Source organism: Neoarthrinium moseri (genome assembly GCF_022829205.1).
Source record: "Neoarthrinium moseri strain CBS 164.80 chromosome Unknown scaffold34_Wmoseri_CBS_16480, whole genome shotgun sequence".
NCBI lineage: Eukaryota > Fungi > Ascomycota > Sordariomycetes > Amphisphaeriales > Apiosporaceae > Neoarthrinium > Neoarthrinium moseri.
Genome location: NW_026055148.1, coordinates 314,703 through 334,742, shown reverse-complemented (window position 1 = coordinate 334,742; position 20,040 = coordinate 314,703). Strand labels below are relative to the sequence as shown.

Here is a 20,040-nt window from a genome sequence, read left to right as displayed (position 1 = left end):
TTAAATCATCATGGCGTGTACGAAAGGAAGCAGGCAAAAGCGTCTCGAGACCTCCATGGCCTGTTTTCGTATTCTCCGGGGTCAATAGGGACGTTGTAAATGGAGAGGTCTGCATGATATTAGGGGGCTGCGCCAAACGGATCTAGACCGTCAGCTGGACTCACTCGGCTCCAATCCCCTTCCATTTTCACAATTGCGTACCCGTATTATCCCAAGACACAAGTTGGTACATGCGAGAAAGGAGTAGACAATTTGGACATCTGTGCTCCAGATAATGGTAAGTTACAGATTTTCGCCTTGCCACACTCATAGATAGGCCGTTAGCGGAAGGAGATCGCGAATTGCCCGGGGATTCAGGTCAGCCAATTTCCCTCCTGCAAATCTTAAATGCAGTCAGCACTCAGCCTCACCAGGCTCCACCTTAGCCGCCGCCCAAGGATGGGCTTCCACAAATACAGGCCATTGACGCTTGGAAACATCAAACATACCAATATTCTTTGACATCTCTCGAAAGGTCGTAAAATACCGTCGAAACCATTCGAGAAGGCGGAAGATATGTCTCTAAGGCGTTCGGGCACCCGAAAGGGCATGGCTGCTCTGAGCAGCGGCCAGGAGGAGACTGAGGTTCTTCGCCAAGGAGTTGAGGTGATTCAAACTGGCGAAAACAACGGCACCAACCCAGACATTGAGTATAGCTGCCTCACCAATTCAAAAAAAAAGTTCGGTCTAACAGTTCCAGTATCGTCTTCGTCCCTGGATTATCAGCACACCCAAAAAACAGCTGGATGTCAAGCAAGGATGGCTCGAAGTCAACCAAGAACAACTGGAACTGGATGACAAGTCCAGACGGCATACAAGGAGCTTTTCCAAAAGCACGGGTACTCTTGTACACGTATGAATCAGCATGGCGAGGACAACGCAAGGTCCACCAGTTCATGGACAACCTTGCCAAGACCCTTCTAGTGGCTTTGGGAAGTAGACGAGAAGACTGCAAGAAAAGACCATTGGTGTTCATTGGCCACAGCATGGGAGGGTTGGTGATTGCCAAAGCAATAACTATCTTGAGTGCGCAACCGGAGCTATGTCCAATCATGTTCGAAGCAATTTCCGCAGTAATCTTCTTCGGGACACCATTCGCAGGCGCTGAGGCCGCTGCATGGGCAAACATGTATGCCTATTGGGCAGAAAAGGTGAACAAAGCCACATCATCAGAGCTGTTGAGGGCTATGACGCCTGGAGATGGAGCATTGCGAGAATTGAAAGACGAGTTCAGACGAGTTGCCGCCAAGGGTCTATATAAGATCGAGTTGTTATGTTTCTACGAGGAAAAGCCAACGGATTATACGGAGATGGGCCATATTCCCGGACTTTTTGGCCTCACGAACCGCGTGATACCTAAGGATGTCTCGATGTGCGTTAGCCAGGCCTCCGCAACGTTTGACGCCGACGTGCCCAAGTATGGCCTAGCAAGCAACCACAGAGACTTGGTGAAGTTCGACAGCGCCAAAGACACACGATGGAACTTCGTGGAAAATCTGCTGAAGAAGGTGATACATGGAGCCTACCAGAAAGCGAAAAGTCGACTTAGTGCCGCCCGAGATATAGACTGGGATTCTTTCAAGAATGTTATGGATGCGCTAGATATGGCACGAGTCCATCCCCGTCGGCTCAGAGAGATGCTGCTCAGGAATCCCGGCAAATCAGCACTAATTTCTCAAGAGCAAGACTATATCAAATGGCTCAGCAATACAGCACCCAAAGAGAATCCCAGAGAAGATACGAAAGTAGATGGCCTCTGGGTTCGGGGCCCAGAGGGTAGGGGCAAGACGGGTGCTATGCTTGCAGTTTTGGATGACGTGGAGAGCCTCGTCAGATTCGTTGAGCAAAGGAATGGTGAACCAATTCTCTTCGCCTATTTTCTATGCGACGCAACCACAGACTACTGTACTGCTGAGGATTGTCTCAAATCTATCATTTGGCAGCTCATTGAGCAGGAGAAAGCTTTGACGACTCACGCAAAAGACTTCGTCAAGGATACTAAAGCTAAAAACAAGTCGCGGGCGACTCCGACCGTGGAGAACCTGTGGAAGTCACTGCAAGGTATACTTGCCGATGAGTTTGCCGGTAGCCGTATTTATATTGTTTTGAACAATATACATCTCCTTCCTGAGGATTCAGAATCTACTATCAAGCTACTCAATCTTCTAAGCCTCGAGCTTGATGGCAGTCAACACACCGAGCCCAGCCGAGTCATGGCAAAATGGTTCATCACAAGCCGTCCAACCTACACCATTCAAAAAGCATTGAGTTTGGAGCATCTCCAGGTGATCAATCTAGAAGATGCCAAATTCAGCAACCAATTTCAACATTCACTGCGAAATCATGCAAAAAGCAAGGTAGGAAAATTGGAGGCCGACAAGAAGTACAACAAGCCGCTGGCATGGTTTGCTCGAAGTTTGATAGGGGAACGGGCACAGAATACCTCCTGGATAGACATCACATGTCTTCAGCTCGAAGAGTTGCCTGAGGCTGAGAGCGACTTAAAAGTCAGGAGGATGCTGGAGGCTATGCCACAAGACCTCAACGCTTTACTCAGGGATGCATGGCTTCAGATCTTCAGGACAGCAGGAGATCACAGGGAGAACGTGAGAGAGATGCTTCGAGCTCTCATACTGACTGTCGAAGAACCTACAGAAGCTGAATTTGCTGTGCTCTGCGGACAGGCGGCAACTGTCCAGGACAAACAAGAGCTAAGAGAATCTATCGAGAAGTGCAAGCCACTGGTCTCGGTCAAACGAACTGTCTCTTTCATGAACAACGCGGTAAAGCAGCACCTGATAGACAACGCCAAAGACTTACTGGAATTTTCAAGTCAGGAGATAGCAAGACAGCACGGACTTCTCTCGTTGAGATCTTTGTCATACCTCAAAGAAGTATTTGATTTTCCAGAAACACAACTTCTTCCTTCGCCAAGGCCGGTTGATGGAGATGATATGCAAGTCGACACTGACAGTGTTGATGATAATGATGGTGGGAGTCATGGTACCGCGTCGAGCGTACGGACAGACTCCGAGGCTGGCGAGTGGACTTTTGGTGACGATGAATTCTCCGACAGTAATGACGGCTGGGATGAAGAATCGGTGCCTGATCCTGACCCAGAAGCTAAAACAATTGAAGAACTGAAAGTATTTCCATACATGGTCAAGAATTGGCTCCAACATGGGAGTAGAGCGACAATTGGCTTTGCCGATGATCTGAGCCTCGACGATGCATTTTGGAAATCCGGTTCCCTTTTCAGACGCCGGTGGCTGGTAGAATACAACCGAATCACGAAAGAGTTTGAGTACGACGATATCAGAGGAATGAACGCGTTACACATAACCGCTGCAATTGGCTTTCAACGACTGCTCATAGCACTCTTGGAAAATGGACACGAGAGCGAGCTAGATGAGAAAGATGGGACAGGTAGCACTCCGGTGAGTCGCTTCAGCTTCACTACAATTTTAGGCACTTCTAACAAAAGTCGACCCTAAAAGCTCTGCTTTGCTTGCTCATTTGGCAGGGTGGATATGGTTGAAGAGTTGCTCGACAGGAAAGCAGACATCAACACCGGCAAAGAAGAAGAGGAAGATACACCCCTTCACTTAGCTGCGAACAAGGGACACGTCAAAGTCATGAAGAAACTAATACAAAGAGATGCAAGTCTGGATGCCTTCAGTGAGTACTCGGGACTTGTGGTCAACTCAGCGATATCTTCCGGCAATTTCGATGCTGTTGCACTTCTAGTGGATCACGGTGTCTCACTGTCCATTGATCACGACAACGTGGAAACACCTCTCGAACAGGCTGCCTCGCTCTGTAATGTTTCGATGCTAGAATACTTGATGGAAAAGTATGCGGAACAACTTCCCCCTGACGAATATAGCAAAGCACTGGTAACAGCTGCTGCGGCTGGGAGCCTTGAGATATTAAATAAGCTACTACCTTTCGAGCATAGCGATAATGACTATCAATCAGCACTGGATGAGGCTGCCGAAGCAGGCAATTGGGAAATCGCAAAGGTTCTCCTCGAGAAACGAGCAAATCTCACATGCGACAAAGCCTTTTATGAAGCTGCCACGAGAACCAATGATTTAGAGGTCCTCCAAGCACTTTGGGAATATACGAGAGGAAATATCTCAGCTGAAACCATCGACCAATCGCTTTACGAGGCAACGGACAGCAAGAAATTCAAGACTGTTCAATTATTGTTGACATTTGGCGCAGATCCCAATGCACAGGGCGACGTGTAAGTGTTTACATCTTCAATCAGAGCCATGGACATTAATGGCTCGAATTCCGCGCCTATTCAATCCATGTACTTTCCCAAGGCTCCAAATCCTCTATCCCTCAGCAATCGTTCCCGATGTTTCATCAGCTGACACCAGACAGTTATGGCAATGCTCTCACGGCTTCAGCATATGATAATACTCTTGATATCTTGAAGCTTCTGCTGGATAACGGCGCAAGCGTCAATTCTGAGGCAGGATGGGCCCTACAAACCGCTGCAACTGAGGGACATGTTGAAATCGTGAAGGAGCTGCTATCAAGGAATGCGGATGTCAATGCTCGTACATCCAACCCAAACTTCCCGCAACGAACAGCCCTTCAGGGAGCTTGTGAATTCGGCCGTGAGGAGATTGTCGACGTCTTGCTCCTACATGGCGCAGATCCCAATCTAGGTGGGGGTGAAGACGCCTATCCGATCATTACAGCAGCAAGAAACAGCCAAGTCGCAATCATTGGGAAGCTCATTGCTGCCCATGCGAATGTCAATGTCGTGGCCGGCGACGACGGTTCCACTGCTTTGATAATTGTCGCGGAAACAATCGCGAGTCTTGAACCTCTTCAGCAACTTCTTGCAGCCCATGCAGACATTGACGCCACGAATAATAATGGCGACACAGCTCTTATTGCGGCAGCATCTGCCGATGACGATGAGTTTGTAAATTTCCTCTTAGGCGAAGGCGCTGATGTTATGCACACAAACAATGATGGCATAAACGCTATGCAGGCGGCCTATGATGCAGACAGCACCGGAGACACGTTGAATATTCTCATCAACTATGTTTCTGTCATGTTATTAGAAATCAACAAAGGAATCAAAGCGGGTAACAGGCCTGTTGTCCATTTTGTTGACGAAGCTAGGGCAGCAGCACGGAAAGCCGACAACACAATCAATCGGAATGACGAATCTGAAATGGGGTCGGAGAGTGGAAGCGACGCAGGTGCTGCTTCTGCAATATCTGATTCCGAAGCGAATGAATCAAATGCTATCCTGAAAGAAGGGGTTCCGCAATATCACCCGGAAGCTGGTTCATCAGAGTATGGCAGGGTGGCGCACGAGAGCAGTGGAGAGCTCAGTCGTGATCAGTCGAGCCATTATACTCAAGAGCTCGGTTTCAACGAGGTACCTGTTGAAAGCGAAGCTGGCATGGGCAGTCGGTTGCATTATAACAACCCGATCTACTCCGTTGGAAATAATGCCGGCTCAATCAGCCAAATACCATCAAGTGTTTGCCAGCAAGACTTGGCAAACAGCGACTCCTATACTGTACCTATCAAAGACTTCAGGCACCCGAACGCCAACGCCTTGACGCAGTCGGATATGCACAACAGTACGGAACAAGCGATAAGTCATGAGTCGACGCAGCAACATCAAATTCAACAACGTCAAGCATACATGAATTACAACAGTCATACTGGAACGAATCACGAGATTTACGGAGAAGGCAGTGAAGTTGGTCAAGGTCATCTTGCGATGCCCCAGACGAGCCACAGAACTCCCGTCAGAAGAAAGCCAGCTCCTATCACATACAGCTACTCGCAAGATTCGGTTCATTCTGGATCCGGAACCAATCAAGCAACACATGCGCTCCAATACCGATCGAACGAGTTTGTTGCCTACAATCCAAATGGTAATTCTTCGAGACTCGAGTCACCGTTACAGAACCTCCCAAATCAGGGTCATCTACATAGTCAACATCATCCAGCGCAAAATGAACAGCCATTGAATGTAAGCCTACGCACGGAGGCCCATACTCCAAAGCAACCACACAACACTCATTTTGAGGATCATCTCTACAGTGACGGCCTACACGGCAGTTTCGACCAAACGCCTCAGGGCGATCATAGGGTACACTACGACTCGGGGTACTCAAGTCAGTCATCAAGCTCATTCTTGCAGGCAGCCAACCAGCACGCATCAAGACCACATCCGACACAAGCATACAGCCCGCCTGCTCAAACGCAACAACAGCAGCATCAAGGCCCTCCTGGCAACGACGTTTATCATGCTATGCCTCCGCCACAAGATTCGCGGTATCCAGTGGGCTCTAGCAGCCAACCTTGGCACGACGCAAGGATTCCTGAGCCCCATCACTATAGTGCACCACCGCAGACCAAACCCCGTGTATCTAGCTCTTTTGACGTCAGAAACACCTTCAGTCAGGCGAAAGGCAGATTGTTCAGCTCCAGTAAGGGCGACGAGAGGGGCCATTGACTTTCGGGGGCACACTCCGGCAGAAGACGAGATGAGGCTGTTCGGTATATTGTGTAATACAAATCTTGCGTGGACGTTTGGGACACGAAAGGCTACGAAGTTTCGGTCTGAGAAGGACACTAAGGGATCCAAGTTGTTGTGCTTCCATAGTACCAGAATGAAAGCTTTGACGACAACACAGAGAGCAGTTGTGGGAACATCGGTTGTCGGAGAATACTTGCGCTCTGTCGACGCAACTACGCCAAGATGTGGAAAGAGGGACGCGTCATTTGATCAACAGGCGCCTGGGCCTTTGTGCTTTTTTCTTATCTTCCCTCTCCGGCTCTCTGCAAGTATAAATGACTTCCCTCTCATTCTGCTCAGTGATATTAGGTAGGTATTGTGTCAGGATATGGAATCGTTCGAGCTTGGCTGCGAGGGTGTAAGTAAGTAGGTGCGACATCTCAAGCCTCCCCACATATATGCAGTGAATTATGCAGATTTATGTCATTATGCAACGACTGCACCACCACTACTCCGCGCGTCCATTCACCTCCCCTTCACTCGCCGACATGCGACAGAATTATCGTACCATTTCGCCAACTCATCTAATGGAAGACCTCCATACTCCCCTCTCATTACCGGTGACTAATTTGTCATGGCTTCACGCTCATTGGCCGGTTCCAGATGTCACCTACTCCTCGACTTACCAGCTGAACTGTTGGATCTCATGGTTGTGACATGGGATGCAGGGATTCGCATTCTGCAAACAAAGGACCTTGCATATCTTGCGCTGACATGCCGGACCCTCTACAAAATAGCAGACCCCGTTCTTTGGGCTTACAACAGAGATTTCGAGGATTTCAGCGCCTGTTATTGGGCCGCGATCAAGGATAGAGTGGTGACTCTGGAAAAGGCTCTGTCCTTTGGGATGCCGGTTGACCCTCGAACGCCAGGATTGCGGGCTCCAGGAAAGGTCGGCTTGTCTGTGGAACACATAGGAATTGAGGGCTATAGACCAATACAGGTCGCTTGTACGCATGGCAACTATGCGGCAACAGAGTGGTTCTTAGACCATGGTGCCAAGATCGACTTTCCAATCCACCAGGTCGACTACGCACATGCAGTTCTGGAAGAAGACTCAGCGCTATTTTGCGCTTTGCAAAGTCGCAATGGCGAGGTGTCAGTATTGCTGCTCCGCTGGGGAGCCAATATCTATTTCGCGCCGGCTGATCTAGACGGTCGTCCTCGGCCACCCATCGTTTTCGGCCTCGAAGAAAACAGAACACGGACTGCTCTGCACCTTGCAGCTGAAAACGGCCAACCTGAAGTCATAGAGTACGTACTAAAGGAGCGATCGGTGGACCCGGATATACTGGATACCAACGACCATACGCCGCTGCATTGTGCAGTCACAGCACATAATAGTACGGAAGTCATCAGGTTGCTTGCGGCCGGGGGCGCTGATCTGGAGTCTGAAACGGATGGATACACACCACTCATGAATGCCATAAGATATGGCTTCTTCAAGAACGCATTGGCACTACTAGAAGCCGGCGCCAACCCGCATGGTCTTCCAGACCTTCCGCTGGGAATCTCATCCCCTCTACTAGCCACGTGTAACAAAATGAGCACCTTCCCCTCAACATCTGGTTGCACCGAGCCGGAGAAGGACGCAGTTACGGCAAGACTCATTGAGTTGGGCGCCGATGTTCACGAGTGGGACAAGCTGTACCGTACCCCTCTTCGTACTGCAGTGGGTTCCGGTACCGTAAATGCAGTTGCCATGCTCCTCAAGGCAGGCGCCGACATCAACCAACCCCCACCTAGTGGTACATCGCAGTGTCGAATGACTACGGATCTGCTTTGGGGTCTGAGGAGCGGTACAGAAATCGTCGAGAAGGGATTGATGTTGCTGGAAGCCGGTGCGCGCATGGACGAGGTAGATCCTGTCCACGAGAAGAGTCTGCTCCAACGCGCTGTAGAACGCGCAACCTGTCGCACAGTCGAAGACTTCAGGCCGCTTCATCACAGACTGCTCAACCATCATATGCCTTTCTTGCACACAATCGATACCAGGGATGCGAAACCCTTGAGCGCCTTCCTTGCTGCCGCCACGGAAGAGAACGTTCGCCCGGGCTATATCGACGATTTAGTCAGAGATTACATCCAGAAGAAGAACCTTCCGGCATTGAACGCTCTTTTTCAGTGCGGTGTAGGCTTTGAGGGAAATGAAGAATCGCTTCGCTTTTGGGCTGCAGAAACTGCTGGATCTGGAGAATGTCACGATGATTTTTCCAACTTGTCTGATAAGGAGGGCCTCGATGCTGGCACGCTCCTCGATTTCCTGGGACAGCATTTACCCGAAGCCAGCCGAAATGTAGAAAGAGGCATGAATATACCCTAGGAGAGCCCAGGTCGTAACGAGACGTCACTGCGATGGCTGTCGGAAGAGCGGAAATCATCTTAGCAGAACCCATTCCAGTACCGACGTAAAAGAAACTGCAATGGACCTATGGCATCAAACTACAAACCGAAACTCCTGAAAATGCTTCAACGCTCAACCGCGACGAATTCAAAACTGGTAAAGGCTAGCCTCCGGTGGCGAATACCCTTGATCTCTTCCTTACTTCTTCCAAAGTTCTTTTGCGCATGTCGTTGGGTTTCGCGTCGGCAATCTTCAGCCACTCGCCGTTGAAAGCGTTGATGAGCCAGTTTGCCAGCTCTAAAGAGTTGTTAGAATCCTAAAGTAGAGTTGTAGTTGGAGCAACTTACTGTCATAGACAATCTGGTTTGCGTTGTGAAAATAAATACCATGGTCACTATCAGGGAACATGTGCAGGTCGTAGTTCTCGATCCCATACAGGTCGAGCTTGTCCAGCAAGGTCAAGGTGTTTTGCATATGCACATTGTCGTCCGCTATACCGTGCATGATCAAGAATCGGACGTTGTTTGATAATGCTGTGACATTGCTGATGGCTGTATCGTCATAGCCACCGGCGTTCTCCTGCGGCGTCAACATGTAACGTTCTGTGTAGATACTGTCGTAGAAACGCCAATCGGTCACTGGTGCGACGGCCATGCCGTACTTGAATGTCTGACCGGCATCCTGCTCAAGGGTCTTCAAGGTACTGAAGCCTCCGTACGACCAACCCCAGATCGCTAGGCGTTCGGCGTCAACGTACGACTTTGCAGCCCATATCTTTGCAGCAGCGATCTGATCGTGAGACTCCCAACGACCGAGGTTCTTGCGTACGACCACACGAGCGTTGCGGCCAATGAACCCTGTACCGCGCCCATCGACTGTAACCACGAGGTAACCAAGGGCAGCTGCGACGTAGGATTGGAAATCAACAGAGAACTTCTTCGATACGGACTGCGAGCCTGGCCCTTGGTACTGCTGGAAAAGAACAGGATATTTCTTATTTGGGTTGAAATGAGGAGGCCGGCGCTCGATGTAGTTGAACTCAAAGTCATCCAACTTGATCGTGCCATAGTTGAGCAACGGCAATTCGTACCTCTGAGCCTTCGAAGCCAGTTCCTTGTTCTCCTCAATAAGGTGGTCGTATTTTTCAGAATTGCTCGGTGTGCTGACAACTCGTTGCCAGGGAATACCTGGACCCTTGTATGAAACCAAGGCGTAACCGGCGTTGCTCGAGAATGAGGCGTCGTAAAATCCTTCTTTGGACACATCTGTGACAGGCTTTACGTCGGTTCCATCAAGATGCACACTGTAGACGTGGCGCTGAATGGAGGACTCTTTGGTAGCACGGAAATATACCAAGTTACCCTTAAGATCAACCGCGGATACGCCGCCATCAACTTCCCACTTGCCAGAGGTTAGCATGACCGGGTTCGGGTTGTCAAGCGGGCTAAAATAAGCCAAGTGGTCGCCATTTTCATGTATGACCGAATCAATGTAGCCGTCTTCTGGTCGACCATTGCCTGGATCTGCGGGTATATAACGGGTATCTTGCGATATTTCGAACCAGCCACCGTCAATCTTCCCAACATCGGAAGTTCGCACCGTCTTTCCAGTTCGGGCTACGACATCCACAAGTACAACGCGCATGATGTCGCTTACGCGGTTGGTTTCCTTCACAATGACCTTGGTCCCAGCCCAGATGACCTCGGTGATGAGCAGGTTTTCAGGGGCAAAGCCGTCTGCAACCTCAACCTCGAATATATCACCCCGCGCCATGTCGTAGAAGAGCAGGTCCACGAAGGGATTGGGTGAGCCAGCCTTTGGGTACTTGATCTGCCGTACTTCTGGATAATTCTCCTCGCCTGGATCAGGCTTTGCCCCACTGGGCCGTTCGATGAAATACTGGACAGGATATTCCGGGACTGACGTCTCGTTGGTACGCAAGAAGGTTAGATAGTCGCCGTTCTCCGACCACCAGGTTGCGCTGTTGCCACCGAAAACTTCCTCCTCGTACACCCAATCGGGAATTCCGTAGAAATACTCCGGTCCGCCATCCTTGGTGACCTGTACCACATTGCTTCCCTCGATCCGGCGAATGAATAGGTTGTTGTTGCTGGTGTAGGCAATCGCATTGCTCTGCGGGCTCCATTGCGCTAGCTGCACTCTCAGTTCCGGGTTGCTTGGGTCCAGCGGCTCAGCCTGCTGCGTGGCTACATCCAACACCCAGTAGATACCTGTCATCGAGTGTCTCCAATTCTTCTTTGCATCGGTGGCAATCAAGACCTTCTTGAGGTCAGGACTAGGCCAGATTTTCGACGGCGTAAGCTGCCGCCCACCGAAATTAAACCAACTGTTGCGCATCAGTGTCTGCTTCGAGAGGGTTTGTCCGCCTGACGCAGCATGCTCAGCATTGAGACTGCGCACATCCTCGACCACTACGTAGTCTTTTCCAGAGGCGCCGACTTCTAGCAGCAGTCCATCTTCCCCACCAGCGCCTTCAATCCAACTAATGGCATGGCTTCGCGGCGCCCAAAACCCAGCTTGCAGTTGTTCTCTTGTGATCTTCTTTCCCGAGCCTCTCGAGCTGGTAGCAGTCGGGTCGTGTTCCTTCTGCGACGAGTGCTGGTACGATTTGGACGATATGAATGTGAACAGCCCTATACCCCAAGCTGCAACGAACACTCCAGCCAAAACTATGAGGATCCGTTTCAGCTTGCGGTCCATAGCCTGGCCCTTGCCATGGGCAGCGGCAGATCCCAGGAATGCGCCGTGTTCGTCATCCTCTGTCCGGCTGAGCGGGTCCTCATCGTCAAAGTCGGATAGATCATCTCGCGGGTTGAGCTTCTCTCTTTCACTGATTCGTTCGAATACCAGGCTCGTCGTCGATACGGACGACAAGGAGTCGCGCGAAGGTTCTGGCGAATCTGCTATCAACTTGTTAGACGCGCTACGGTGTCGGGTCATTGCGGGTATCGCACCCATTGCAGCTCAGCACGGATGTCCTCCCAGTGGCTGCCTGTCAAAACACAAATGTCGGAACTAGAAGCGTGGCGCGCGCTATATCATCGTCTCAATGCATATCATAGATCGCATTCGAAGTCTGGGCTGGACGACGTTGATGATAGAGATGTCGATCTGTCTCAGCTTCCCGAAATGGCTGCCGTTAACCGTTGTGGCGCAAGCTCCGTCACGGCTTGAACTGTGGCGCAAATGTGGAAGTCCTCCATTGAGGTGGCAGCCAAAGCTGGCAAGCTGCACCAATCTACGGAGTATTCGCATTACGGTCTGAATAGTTGCCCATTCGAGCAGGATGACGGTGTCCATCCACAATACTACCATTGTTCGGTGCATTTCTGGTCTCGCCGCTCATAGAAAGGAGCCTTTGTTTATGTCAAGATTCGTGGCGCTTGAGAGATGTTGTAAGGCTCGGGCGATGCCAAAATTTCGTTAAACCTCACCCGCTCCGAACAACATGCCGGCAGATCATCCGATCTATGCCAATCCCTACGGACGATTTCTCCTGTCCAATACGACCTAAGAATACCTTTCGATTGCTCAGTCAAGCGCTGAGCTTCCAAAATGGACTCTGCGATCAGACTCCTTAAATGAGCAAGGTGCTGCGTGGCATGTATCTGACGCCGCTAAGAGGGGACATTCACCTGAAATCGGGTGGAGCCAGTGCTGCCCACGATCGCCTACCCGGACGCTTGGCGCCGATCCTATTCACGGCAAGCAGTCCCTCGCTCTCTATGCGGAGCCATCCCAGCCCTTAAAGATGCGTCTTGAGCATATTGGGAGGGGATAGTTGAAGGCTAGACTTGCTTGGATCTCCATCTATACGTGGAACGATAGCTTGCTTAGCAGCAGTGCAGCACTGCCGCTGTTTGGTAGAACCCGCCAGACGCGCCTAACTTGGCATGCTCGGGTGCATGTTTGTGTCTTTGCTTCTGCAGTTCCTTCTCCATGGGTCCGCAGTCACCGTATTGCTTGGCCCTCCTGTGTTGACCGGGATCTAGTGCGACCTCAGCCCACTAGATACACTGTCGCCGCACCACGCATTAGAACTCGTATTACTGAGTTGGTGAAACCTCCAAAAAGACTTGTGGCTCTCGGCGCGGTCGGATTGCACTGCAGATAACGTGCTTATAACTTGCCCGTTTGCCATTGAATCAAGTCCTGCTGTGACCATGGACCGCAAGTTCTCGAACCAGTCCTGGTTTCTTCCATTCGCTATAGGTGTACTTGCAAGTGCACCACTTACATTCGTTACCGGGGTACACTCGTTCACCCTGTCATGATGCTCTCAAACTTTCTTTCGGGCTTCATTGCCACCCTCGTGGCTGGCTCTGTCAACAAAGGAGCTACCGCGGCTTCCTGCAGCTCTAATTTGATAATCGATAATTTCTCCCAATGGTCAGCCAATAACCTCAATAATCTTGGTCAATATACTAGTGGTATGGATGGATACTCTGCATCTCGTAGTACACCGATACTAACATCACTAGACGATGGGACCATGGATTCAATATCTGCTGCCTCTGGCTCCCTGACGTTTACACCCAACGAGAACTCCTACTTCTACGAGGGTCTAACTTGTCAACCGGCAACTACCAATGGATTTGGGGCAATTTCGTTCGACATCCAGGGCCCAGCTGGAGGATCAGTTTTTCTTGAGATTCAGACTGCAGAGTCATGCTCAGTGTCAGCATATACCAGCTACTACTACTCAGTCACCGGCCTCACCGGAACTAGCCAGACTATTTCTGTGCCTCTCAATTCATTCGCTGGCGCAAATCTAAACGCCATCACCGGATTCGTGTGGTTTGGGTTTTCAGAAACCAACGTCACCTGGCAAATGAGTGATATCGAACTCGCCTGCGGTGCGACTTCGCCAATCACGACCAGCGCGACTTCACCCATCTCCTCGACTTCCACTGGCCCCTCCGCAACTACGAAGAATGCCGCCATTACGACTACTTCAGCCACTCGCACCAGTTTGCCGTCATCCTCAACCTGCAGCGATTTACTTGTCGATGATTGGGAGTCGCAGTCTCGCCTGACATTCCTGTATTACAATGCCATGCTGGAGCCATCAAGCGATGATGGAACAATGTCTTCAATCGTAGTCAGCCAAGATAACCACGTCACGTTGACACCAAAGAACACCGACTCGTACTTCTACAGTATGACGACTTGCGTCAATGCTGAGAACATTTACGGCGGTATCTCGCTGCCCATCAACGCCCCTGCAGGCACAACTTTTGGCATCCAGCTGAGCTCTCCAACCAACTGTGGTGATGCTGAGGACACTGCCAACATTTACCAGACGACTACCGAGCTCGGTTGGACATTCGATGGCACGGAGCAGCTATACAATATCCCGTTCGCCAAGTTCTCAGGTCTTGATGTGACCAAAGTACATACTATATTCTTCTCGGCTTTCAGCAACACTGTTACTTTTGGCCCAATGGCTTTCTACTGCGGCAACGTCCCCTCTGAATATACCGTTCCAGCCACGACTGCCCCAGCCGGGCCTACTTCCACCGTGCCCGCTCCCTCAGGAACTGCGACCACTCTTGTTGTTGACGACTTCTCATCTGATGGTGCCAATGCGTTGGGATTCTGGCATGGTGCAGATGAAGGCATGTCGCTTACTTGGGGAAACAAACAGCTGACGTTGAAGTCGGATGATGCAGATTACGCATTCTACACCCAAGTCTCGGGAAGTTGCAGCGATCTCACCAGCTATAGCGGCTCGTATTTGCACATTGCTTACAGCGGGAGCAACAAGTTCACGGTTGCACTTCAGCAGCACAACGCCCAATGCGATGATGCTGTCGCTCCCTACCCAGAAACCTGGGACTCTATTGAAGCAGCGCGCTACTCATCAGTCAGCGACATTTACATCCCCATGTCGCATTTCAACATCAACCAAACTAGGGTTGTTGGCATTGCCTTGAAAGGCTTCTACACAACCGACTCGACAGTCTTATCCAAAGTTGAGATCGTATCGTCTATCCCATCAGGATTCACAATCCCGTCGAAACTTCCTAGCGGAAACCTGGTATTTGCCTGCAAGCGGCCCAACTCCTTTGCTTTTGCCATCGACGACGGAGACCCGACCCTGGCTCAGCAAGTCATGCAGATCGTGAAGGAAGAGGACATCAAAGTGACGTTCTTCACTGTCGGCGCACCGCTTGAGGACAGTAGCACGAACCTGACCAACGTCTACAACGAGATGATGTCAGCCGGCCACCAGATCGCCCTTCACTCCTTCACTCACCCCAAGATGGAGGGCCTGCCTTCCTACGAGGCCATTGATTGGGAGTACAACAACGATATCGCTGCTGTCTCCAAGTCATTCAACGGTTTACACACTCCGTACTTCCGGCCTCCCTTCGGCACGGAGGGCTCGCGTATGAGGCAGCGTCTAGCTGTGACTCTCGACACCGACTCTCCGTACATTGTGAACTGGAGTGTCGATGTCGAAGACTGGTTATGGGCGCAATCTGATACTCCCGAAAAGCAGCTTGACGCCTTCAAACGTGATATAGGAAAGGGAGGCAACCTGGTTGTAATGCATTACTTGTACCCGAGCACCGTTGGGTACTTGAAGCAATTTATTCAGCTTGCCAAGGCTACCGGCAAGCAGCTCATGCGGGTCGATCAATGTATGGAGGACCCGAATGCACCTGCCTTGTAGCATGTGCGGCAATATGTCAAGATAGAGTAATACATGTGTCATAAGCATATTTATAGAAGAACTTGAAGAATAAAAAACAGTTCAAAGTATATTTCCCAGCCATCCTCTAAAGTCGTGGTCACAAAGAGGCTGCATTTTACAATATTATAGTCTAGCGTCACTAATATGAATGAGTCCAGAACCACTATGTCGATACTTATTTGCCAGCTCTGGAATCCAGCAGTAATCACCAACCACATATGACAGCGCGATGTATAACCCCACCCCTCTTGGCAGGGGCAATTACCCATAACTCGAAGCCTCCCGACAAGTTTCTCCGCACATCCCCAAATCGACGGCACGCAATTAATTTTCGGAAGATCGTCCCCCATCTCCTGGTATGGCATATTCCCAACTTCCAGCCTCCGCTGCAGGTACATACCTCTAGAAGAGGCGGCCCGGAATGACGGGCAGCGCTGTCAGCAACAAGCCAATATGCCAGATCATCCGGAGAGGTTTATAACGCCGTGCGGTCCCCTATATGAGTGTACGTCTAAGTGAAGGGGAACATCATTCATTCCTAAGTTTCTTGATCCCGCATTAGACTTTTCGACATGTTCCACTCATCCATGCTCCTGGCCGGGCTCCTGGCCGCGACCGCGTCCGCGCGTCCCGCCGCGCCCAATGCCGATATCAAGTGCCCGGTGGTGCTCTCGGGCCAGGTGCCCACGGCGACACAGCTGACGGACTTCGACTCATACGCCACGAGCAAGGTGTTCAACCCGGACTACGTCCGGGCCAGCAGCATCCCCTGGTCCAAGAGTCTGCTGTTCCCGGCCGTGGCCAACTCGCGTTTCGACAACTCGAGCTACAAGTCGCTTGAGGTCACCATCAGCGAGAAGTCCATCTTCCAGACCCAGAACGGGTTCCGTCGCGCCGGTCTCCAGATCATGGGCGACACGAATGAGGGCGGGCCCGGCACGACTGGCGTGCGCACGCTGCACTGGAGCGTCAAGCAGGACGCGGCGCGGAAGCTCAATCTGACGCATGAGTATCTGGTAAGGGAAAGAGTAGAGAGTCAAAGTGGAATCCTACTAACGCGGAAGCAGAATGTGTGGCACGAGACATCGGACTACAGTGCCAACCAATTCAACTTTGAAATGGGCACTCTGATCGGCAAGTCCGGCGACAAGAACACGTTCAAAGTCACCAACCGACAGAACAATGTCATCTGGTCGACGGCCATCGACAACACGGCCTGGCAGAACTTCGCCGTGACACTAGACTACAATAAGAAGTGAGTTTCTCGCCGTGCTGGGAGGGGCGGGACAGCATTGCGCTAACAAGACGAAACCAGCACCCTGCAAGTCTACTACTCGAAGGGGGACGATGCCCTCAAGTCCGTTACTTCGGCGCTGTCAAATGACAACTCTGGTGGCGGCCAGTTCCAAATCGGTATCCTGAAGAAGCCGACTGGGACCTCAGACGTTGTCAACTCCGGATACCAAGAGTCGCCTATCAACGAAGGGCAGATATATGGTGGCATTTTCCTCGAGGACAGTGCGAATGGATGTATTTCGCTCTAAGAAAATGCCAGATTCACGGTTAGGCGAGGTGCGAATGGCCAAAAGTTCAGTATCAAGGGTTTTGGTTAAGTCTGCGCCCAACCGTGGGCTTGTTGTTTTTTTCTTCCTCTTCTATTCATATTATTTCTGCATCATATGCATGGAAGTAGCCTAGTTACAACCTTCCCGCATGTATATACATGAAAGATAAACTTCGGCATTGTAGCTGGACAATCTCGTGGAGACCTGTTTCTACCCATCCCCTCTTCCATGCCGTTTACCGTGTATGTCTTACCTTACTGAAATCGCCGACATTTCCTTTCCGGCGCAGTGCCCGGTTGCCACCACTCCCGACAGACCCTACACGGCCCGCCTGCCGCGCCATGAGGGGATGGCTAGCCGCCCCCGCTGCGTTGGCCACAGCCTGACGCTGCAGAGGAGAAGCATTAGAACGGCTGGCCTGCTGCTGGCTAGGCAAGACCCTGCGGTCGTCTACTGGTGCCGTTGCCTCAGTCCTGCGCGGATCCCCAAACCCAGCCGCGACGACATCGAGCTCCTCGTGGGACTGGATGCTCAGCTCGCTCGCCGTGGCCGCCGGGTTTTTCGGCTCCGCCCAGGACGCGAAGAAAGAGTCCCTCTGTGCGGTATGGGCCGAGGCGCCACCGCTGCCCATGAAAAGTGAGTCTTTCCGCTGCGGAACCGGCTCGAAATCTGGCGGTGTCTCCGCTCTCTGAGCAGGGAGAGAAGGAGTCTGCACAGGTCCCCGTCCGGCACCGGAAAAGTTGAAGTCAAACTGGGCAACCGACCCCTTACTCGGCAGCCCCACATCCGGGGCCGGGGCCCCGAGGAAGCTCTCCCGTTTCTGCGTCGTGCGGCGCATGAACAGTTCCGAGGACTCCTGTTCTCTCAGCGATACGATAGCCGGCCGGCTGCCCATAGCAGCAACAGCCGGTACCGGTGCCGGCGCCGCTGGCGGGATATAAGCGGAGATCCGCTTCGGTCCCACGTCACGGTCATCCCGGCGCCGCGACGACGCCTCGGCCCGTTGCGCGAACGAGCTGGACGCGCCGACAGCCAAGACTCCTTTCCTCACCCCCGCTGGACACTGCCAGCTCGCGATGTCCTCCTGCCCGGCCTTGCGCACCGGCCCGCGCAGCTCAAAAGCCTGCGGCTGCGGCGCTTTGGCGACGGTCGGGCTGAGGTCCTTGACCCGCTGCTTGAGGTCCTGGCGGAACCGCGCGACGTGCTCCACGACGCGGTCGCGCACGGTCGGGTCGGCCGTGCCGGGGTGCTGCTGGGGGTTGTAGGCCCCGCGGGCCGGACTAGAGCTGCGGGAGCGGGACGACCCGGAGAGCGACGTGGCTGCGGAGGATCGCGCGCTGTGGGAGGACCGGGAAGAGCGCGTGGGCGACGTGGTAGCCGACGCCGACGACACCGACGACGACGGGCTGGGCGGCGTCGCCATGCGCGCGGCCTCGATGACGCTGTAGCTGCTGGCTGGCTCGCGGCTCGGCGGGATCGAGGGGACAAAGAGCGGCGTGGTCCTCGGCAGGGGCTGCGAGCGCACTGAGGACGGGGACACCATCTCGAACTCGACGTTGCGGACCGTGACGGTGCGCTTCTTCTTCTCTCGCGCCGCGTGCTCCTGCCGAGCGGCCACCTCGCGGATGCGCGCGCTCTCGACGCCGCTGGGGCGCGGGAGCGCGCGACGCTCGATGCTCGACCCGCGTGGCAGGTGCGAGATCGTCGCAGCGCTGTACGTGCTGTAGGCGCTGCGTGTATCGTCATCTTCCGACAGCCCGCTGACCGACCTTGCAGTCTGGCTTTTCTTTCCGCCGGCCCTGCTTGCCCGTGCAGTTTTCTCCTTGGCCCCCTGCACGTAGCTGTCGCGGGTCACAGTCGCAGTAGACGCCCGTCTGCTATCGGCCCTCGCCTCGTCTTCGTCAGACGGTATTGGTGGCACGGGCGGTATAACCACCCCTGCGGCGGCCTCGAATTGCGTGCCCTTGAGCGCAGCAGCCGCCCAGTCCGGCAGGGCCTGGCTCGCACTCGTCACGATGCTAGACTTGCGCTTCGAGGCCCGCGCGCTTCCGCGCTTCAAGGCCGTGCTGCCGGTGTCGAGTCCGTACTCTGACACGCCCTTGCGATGCCCGGCATCCGGGCCCGGTCGGAGGATGGTGGGATGAGAAAGGGGCGGCCGGGATACGACACGAGCCTCGTTGATGGAGCGAGGGCGAGGGACATGTTGAGCACGCTCGGCCTGTCGCTTCTCAACCTGTTGTCGGAGGAACTCGTTCTGAATCTGAGGGATGGCGGTAACAGCAGCAGCAGAAACCCTCTGCACCACTAATTCTGCCTTGCGAGCACGGCTGCGCGACCTGCCCTTGCCGCTATCAGTCCTTTCCGAAGCAATGCTTTGTCCACCGTCGCTCATGGCGATGCTATTACGCCGGACCTCTCGGCCGGACTCAGGCGGTGCGCTGGGCTCTGAGGTCCGGGGATTACCCACTGAGGCGAGTACGGCGACGATGCTGTCGCAACTAGGTGCACCATATACGTGCCGGAGCTCGTCACTCATCAGGGTCATTGGAGAGTCGGTACGAAAGACTGGCAGGCTCGCGGGGTCCATGCCTGAGAGGGCGCCCAGGGTGGCCACGCGATTCATGGACTGTGAGAGCCGGCGGCGGCTGGTTGCCGAAGGAGCTGATTGTACCGATGGAGGCATGTTGTCTTCTTAGGTGCTTTTGCTCTTAACAACGTGGGTATAGTTGGACTCAAGTGCGCCCGAATATCGCGACACGGCGCAGTCTTGGTACCGCGGACAAGGAAAGAATGATATATATGCTTG

General features: G+C 52.7%; 5 protein-coding genes across 5 annotated transcripts; 3 read left to right on the top strand and 2 right to left on the bottom strand.

Annotated features, from left to right (window-relative positions):
• Positions 1–555: 555 nt before the first annotated feature.
• JN550_008298 (uncharacterized protein) lies at positions 556–8,927 on the top strand (the record flags this gene model as incomplete). Its single annotated transcript, XM_049320244.1, has 6 exons — positions 556–689; positions 740–3,476; positions 3,537–4,288; positions 4,432–6,200; positions 6,274–6,913; positions 7,208–8,927. The coding sequence occupies 6 exons, from the start codon at positions 556–558 to the stop codon at positions 8,925–8,927; spliced, it is 7,752 nt and encodes a 2,583-aa protein (XP_049169811.1).
• Positions 8,928–9,111: 184 nt separating this feature from the next.
• JN550_008297 (uncharacterized protein) lies at positions 9,112–11,909 on the bottom strand (the record flags this gene model as incomplete). The annotated part of the gene is made up of 2 exons (XM_049320242.1): positions 9,112–9,245; positions 9,296–11,909. The coding sequence occupies 2 exons, from the start codon at positions 11,907–11,909 to the stop codon at positions 9,112–9,114; spliced, it is 2,748 nt and encodes a 915-aa protein (XP_049169810.1).
• A 1,333-nt stretch (positions 11,910–13,242) lies between these two features.
• Positions 13,243–15,648, top strand: JN550_008296 (uncharacterized protein; the record flags this gene model as incomplete). The annotated part of the gene is made up of 1 exon (XM_049320241.1): positions 13,243–15,648. One exon carries the CDS (start codon positions 13,243–13,245, stop codon positions 15,646–15,648), a length of 2,406 nt encoding a protein of 801 aa, XP_049169809.1.
• A 593-nt stretch (positions 15,649–16,241) lies between these two features.
• On the top strand, positions 16,242–17,213 carry JN550_008295 (uncharacterized protein; the record flags this gene model as incomplete). Its single annotated transcript, XM_049320240.1, has 3 exons — positions 16,242–16,685; positions 16,737–16,924; positions 16,985–17,213. 3 exons carry the CDS (start codon positions 16,242–16,244, stop codon positions 17,211–17,213), a joined length of 861 nt encoding a protein of 286 aa, XP_049169808.1.
• A 256-nt stretch (positions 17,214–17,469) lies between these two features.
• JN550_008294 (uncharacterized protein) lies at positions 17,470–19,917 on the bottom strand (the record flags this gene model as incomplete). The annotated part of the gene is made up of 1 exon (XM_049320239.1): positions 17,470–19,917. One exon carries the CDS (start codon positions 19,915–19,917, stop codon positions 17,470–17,472), a length of 2,448 nt encoding a protein of 815 aa, XP_049169807.1.
• Positions 19,918–20,040: the final 123 nt, after the last annotated feature.